At 48.3% G+C, this 6,000-nt stretch overlaps 1 protein-coding gene across 1 annotated transcript in view; it reads right to left on the bottom strand.

The window, feature by feature from the left end:
* The window catches only part of SLC17A7 (solute carrier family 17 member 7), a 56,624-nt gene extending 51,081 nt beyond the window's left edge, over positions 1-5,543 (bottom strand). The window contains exon 1 of the mRNA XM_082196999.1: positions 4,670-5,543. Coding sequence (XP_082053125.1) covers positions 4,670-4,731 — 62 coding nt within the window. The 5' untranslated portion in view covers positions 4,732-5,543. The remainder of the gene's footprint in view (positions 1-4,669) is intronic.
* Positions 5,544-6,000: the final 457 nt, after the last annotated feature.

Genomic DNA, 6,000 nt, shown 5'->3' on the forward strand with positions numbered 1-6,000 from the left:
GAGGCCACGAGAGAGCAATGCAATAAAACTTGCATGAAATACACAGACAGCCTCAATGCATCTCCCTGATGAAATGCAGATCACCCGACGTCACACCTAGATTAAAATTTAGCAGAGCTACCAGGGGCAGTGTGTGTGTGTGTGTGTGAGTGAAATAAAGTTGCTTTGGGGGCACATGTGGCTCATTGGCCACCTCTGATCCAACTCCTCCTCCTGATTTATGAATCAAACCCATCTAAAGTAATCCGGCTGAAATATTAGCCTGGCCATTTCTCAAAGACTCCCAGGGTTGACAATGTCATGTGTTTCTAAGCCATCCTTTCCCCTTTCCAGTGGGCTGCCACTGGAAAGCACCCTTAGAGTATGGATGCTCATCTTGGAATGTCCTACCTGAACCTCATCCTTTTAGACTTACTTCCCACTCAAGTGAGCATTCATAGGCTTGGTCCTCAAAAGACCTGCCTCCCAAGTTGCAGGCTGCAAAGTGAAGGGGGCTTGGGACGATTTGGCAGGATGAGGCGGAAGTCACAGCCAAAGCCAGAGGTTCTCCAAGCAGCTGCTGGCCGTTGGCAGATGTCACTTCCTAAACACCCACCCAAAGTCCCCAGAATGATGTTCTGTAATGACACTGATGGGAGCTTCCAGGAACTAATGATGGTCACCAGTGGAAGGTGTCATTCTGCCCCTCGAAAAAGGAGCTCCATTTAAGCTGACCCTACGCCCTCAAGTAACGTAGCAATTTTGGAAGAGGAACCACAAGGCCACGGTGACGAATTTCCACCCAACTTTGGGACCAGTTTGCTTGCAGGATCACCTCACCCCATACTGGGTCCACTAAACCACATTGATCTGCAGAACCGGCACTGCTATAAGTACTACTTAATACTTGCTTCATGCCTGTAAAAAACTGAACATTTTGTGTGGCACCACTACACTTTGGAACTTGCTGTTGACATTGGGCTGGTGATTTCACTGTGCTCTTTTCAGCAGCTGCTTAAAAACAATTTTGTTTGGGCAAGTCTGTAGAATGCTGAACTGTTTTCTTCTTCCTCTTTAAGCTACTGTTGATTTTCATCACCTTTTGAAATATTTTAATACTTGTTTTAACAACAGCTTTCAATGTTTTATTTTCTATTGCTGTATATCATCTAGAGGGTTGTTTCTTTTTTACAATCAAGTAGTATATAACTTTCTTCAACAAATGAAATAAAAACCCACCTAACCCCACCCTTAAATTGACGGAGGGCTAATTGCCCTCCTCCCCTTCCATCAGTCCAAATTTGAATTGAAAGTTATGATAATGTTTGGCTTAATTCTGCACCGGGCTCAATTCTATGTAAATCAGTCTGCTTAGAGGCCCACAAAACATCCAGCCTAATTCTGTGGGTAGCTGTTTCTGACTAAGGGCACTTCTACACCAGGGATTTAAATGCAGAATTCCCACTCTTTGCCCTGCGAAAAGGTGAGGGGAAATTGGCATGGCGGAAGATGGCAGTACTTGATGAGGCATGGAAAGTGGTTTTAGCTGTCAGTAGGAGAACAAGGAATGGGCAGGTCTAAAGACCCTCAGCCTGGAAGTACCATTGCAGTGAGACCTTTTGACCCCCATCCTACACACTGCCTTTGTAACAGACATTTTATAAAGGGATTATATACAATGTAGGTGGAGAACCTTATAGCCGGGGGCCAAATGTGGCCCTCTATCTGGCTCTCCGGATTCTCTCGAGTCCTCACTGTCTCGCTGGCCAAGCATCACACCCCAAGAGTTTTTGCCTAGTTGGAATGTGCCCCTGAACTCTGATCATGCCTCTTGCTTGTCTAGATGGAGGGCAAGTGAGGGTCATGTGAGTGCGTGTAGAAACTGGCCTACTGTGGAAAGGCAATATTTGCATGTGTTGCTCCACCCACATCTGTCTCTGGCCCCGCCCACCATCTGGCCCTTGGAAGGTTGTCCAGAAGGGAATGTGGCCCTGAAGTGGAAAAGAGTTTCATATCCCTGATGTGCAGGGACCGACCCAGCCCTTAAAAACATCCAAATGCAATCCGAATTCTGCAGGTTGAAAAGCCAGATTCTGCCATCCAAATGGATTGTGAAAAATAAACCCTTACTTTTGCATAATTAAGGCTGATTCCAAATTCAACTCTGCTGCCATAAGGTCTAGAAACCTTTGGATCTAGGCAAGTCAATTGAACAACTTGGGGTTTTCCTAAAAAATATGGCAGCCCTAGTTATAGAATTTCCCTATTAGAAACATGCTTTATAAATGCTTCTGATGTCCCCAGGCATCCACATTTGGGGGAAGGACGTTCCATTGCATCTGCACAGTTATCCATCTCAGCCAAACACGTCAAGAGCCACAGAATATATGTGAGTAAATATATTTATATATAGGGAGAGAGAGGCAAGAGAGATCTCTGCGTAGCCACTTATAACTCTGGTGAATATTTTATGAAGTTCTGCTATGACGGTGCATATTTCGAACTGGAACTCATGCCAGTTATGTAAAGCAATTTTGCTATGGCCGCCAACCTTTGCTTCTGTCTCCAAGGTGGGCTGGGAATTTTAATTTATTATTATTTTCCCTGCTTGGCTTAACTTTTTTTTTTTTTAAAGAAAGCAACCATCCTCTAGCTGCATCAATCAGGACCTTGCGTGACCTCTCTGAGCCCTGGAGAGCTTTGGTTTGACAGAAACCTGGGAGGAGGAAGAAGAGGAGGAGGAGGGTTGGTGAAATGGCAAGCCCCATTGCCCCTTCCTTATTGAAAAGTTTGCTTCTTCAGTTGGGTCTGTGCCAAGTATCTAGACCCTACTGATCCCTAAATTAGGGTTGTCTTGAACCATGATGGGTCTGGTTGCCCCGAGCCTTGAGGACCCACAGCTCATCTTGCTCAACTCCTGAAGGATTCCTCGCTTGCTCTCCTTTCCACCAGCTCCATTTCCCCACCCTAGAGAAACTGGCAACCTCTCCGAACTCAACCCCCGGTAGGCTTAAGGAGATAATATGGGTTTGATACATTCATAATCGCCACTGCTCTCTCCCGCCCACCTCCTATCTGACTGTTTTTAAGCCCATTCAGGGGCTGCTCTCCTCTCCTCTCTATTATTTCCCCTGTGCTGGTGGAGGAGAGATCAAATTTAATCAAGGGGAAAAAGAACACGGAGCATTCAGCCCGGCAAAATAAATAAATAAACCTAGATACATTGGGGAGTTGTGTGTGTTGTGGGGTTGGCGGGGTAGATTACCGCACGGGAGGGGGGGTGGGCAGATGAATGGATGAAGGTTAAAAATAGAAATTTGTTTCCCTCCTCTTGTTTTTATTGCATTCACATCTTTCTCCACCCCCCCCCTCACCACTCCCTGCTTTCCTGATGACCTTACATGCAATGGTTAGTAAGAGTTAAGTGTTAAGTGGTGACATGGTAAAGCCAAAAGTGCCAGGGAGGGAGGAGAGAGGGTGGGGTTTTTTTATGCAATTGGTAAGGCCAAAGCAATAACAACAAAAATTTGTTTTGCACATGTGGTTCAAGCAAACAAGCAGAACAGGATGATGCAAAAGACACCCAAATGCCCAGGTTTGCAGCAGAGAGAGAGAGAGAGAGAGAGAGAGAGAGAGAGAGAGAGAGAGACTCCATCTGGCTAAAAGCAAGGGAAGAGAGTTTTAAAAATAAACTGGATGGAAGGTGGATTGGTGGAGAGGGAGGGGTGAATAGGGCTGTGGTGGAGATGATGTACGTGCAGGACAAAAGTTGCGAGGAAAAGGAAGAGGTATGTTGAGGGAGAGAGCTTGTGGAAGAGTGTCAGAAAAGATAATAAGGCTGCGCACACAGCATACATTCAAAGCACACTTAAAACACACTTGCCCCACCCAAAGAATCCTGAAGTTTACTCCTTGTGGAGCTACAATTCCTAGGACCCTTAACATGCTACAGTTCCCAGGATTTGTGTGGGTGGGGGGAAGAACTGCACTTTAAACATTTGGTGTGTCTGCAGCTGGAAAGTGGGCCTGTGACAATTGGGTGTGACCCTCAGTCCCTGAGCACAAGACTGTATGTGACATATTCTCTTCACCCCCCCCCCCATGTTATCCTCACAACAGTCCTGCAAAGTAGATTTGACCTGAGAGGTGGCCATTGGCCTGAGGTTACCCAGCGAGCCTCCTGGCTGAGTGGGGGTTTGGAGCCTAAGCCTCTCCACAGGCTAATTGCAGCACTCTAGCCATTATGCCGCACTTCCTATCCTGACCGCGAACAAGAGAATTTGCACTAGATCATATTGCTGGGACGAGGGAGCCGCGGTGACAGAGAGGGAGCACAAGGGGTTGTTGCAATAGGCTGCGTTAGTGCGAATGCAAGGGCACACTTGTGAGCCTACGTGCACACAGGGATGTGAGTCCACAGCATCTGGGTCTGCATATGGGGCTATGAGTGCACAAGGAGTGAGCATTCCCACTTCAGATCTGAACCATTGGCACTCCACACACACACACACCCAAGGACATATATTAATAAGCTCAAGAAGTAGAAATACACAGAATATTGTTTGTGGGTAAAGCTAAACTGGAGCTTTGAACCAGCGCTCCTCCACCTAGTCTTCCCAACATTGCATTAAACTTCCTTCCAACGTTGAAAATCTTGTTCACAGACACACACACACACTCCAAACCTTACCTGTTTAACTGCCCTAAGGTCCTCCCAGCGAACTTCCTTAATTCTTCTGTCCGAATCTCCATGGCTTCTGACTTCTTCTGCTAAAAGAAAGAGGCAGAGTCCCCCCGGGCTATGTCCCAGTATCACCTTTGGCGACACGGAGGTTAAAAATAAATTAAAGACTCCACCAAAACATCGCGGAGGCTTCTTTGGGGAGGGCGCGAGGTCACTGCTGGTGCGGTCGATAATAGGATCTCTTTATTTGTCCGTTTCCCCTTTCTTCTTTCCTTCTCTCGTTCTCTGTCCTCTCTTCTCCTTCCCTCTCTCTCTCTCTCTCTCTCTCTCTCTCTCTTTCTTCTTTCCCCCTCTTCCTCTTCTTCCCTCTTCCTGCAGCGCAAATCCTTTTCTTTTACCCCCCCCCCCTCTCTCTTATGGCACCACGATCTCAACTTGATGAACGGTGCGTGGGGATGCAACCATCACCGGCTCTGCCTGCCTGGCCCCGTGCCCGTTCCGCCACCGACACGGGCTTGAAGCGTCATTGGGGCAGCGTTTGCCCACATGCACTAATGCCCGTGCCCTGCGTGGGACGCTGCAGAGGCATCCGATCTCTCTCTTTCACACGCACACCTAGACAACTCCTCCCTCTCCTCAGGCAAGATTTCCACCAGCCTGCCTCGGGTCCGCCTCTCGCTCCCGGCCCCGAGAGGGTCTGCGAGGGGAGGCGCGGCGCTGCTCCGGGCCGGCGGAGAACTTTGAGCGTCCCAGAGAACTGGGCGGCGCCCGGAGAGGGGATTTCAGCACCGCGGACAGCGACGCGCGCGGAGAGCGCAGGACTCCGGCGCGGGATTAAGGGACTCAATCTACGCGTGTGTGAGTGTGAGCGAGCGAGTGTGTGTGTGGGGGGGATCTAGATAAGAGATTAGAGAGGTGTGGGGGATGGATAGGCGGACAGATAAAGAGTGCGCGGACAGAGAGCTTTATTAGGAGGAAAGCAGAGGTCGAGAGGAGGAAAGGGAGAGAAAGAATGCACGAAAGAAAAAGAATAAAAGAAAGAACGGAAACTAGGAAAAGAGAGAGGAGGAGGACAAATGTATCGACCCGTTCTTATTTTTAGGGCTGGGAAGAGAAATACACTCTAATGAGGACGGACGGACGTCTGCAGGAAAAAAATAATAATGACACAATAAATACGAACTGTGCGTCCCTCTCCGGAGAAAGAGGAGCGAGCAACGGGAGAGCGTGTGCGCGAGCGAGTTCCCTGCAAGTCCCGGCCGCGTCCCAAGAGGAAGGCAGGCAAACAGCTCCGTCATTAATCTTTCAAAAGTACTTAACTAAGCAGAGGCAGGAGG

Source organism: Podarcis vaucheri, assembly GCF_965113315.1.
Source record: "Podarcis vaucheri genome assembly, chromosome: 13".
NCBI classification, from domain to species: Eukaryota; Metazoa; Chordata; class Lepidosauria; order Squamata; family Lacertidae; genus Podarcis; species Podarcis vaucheri.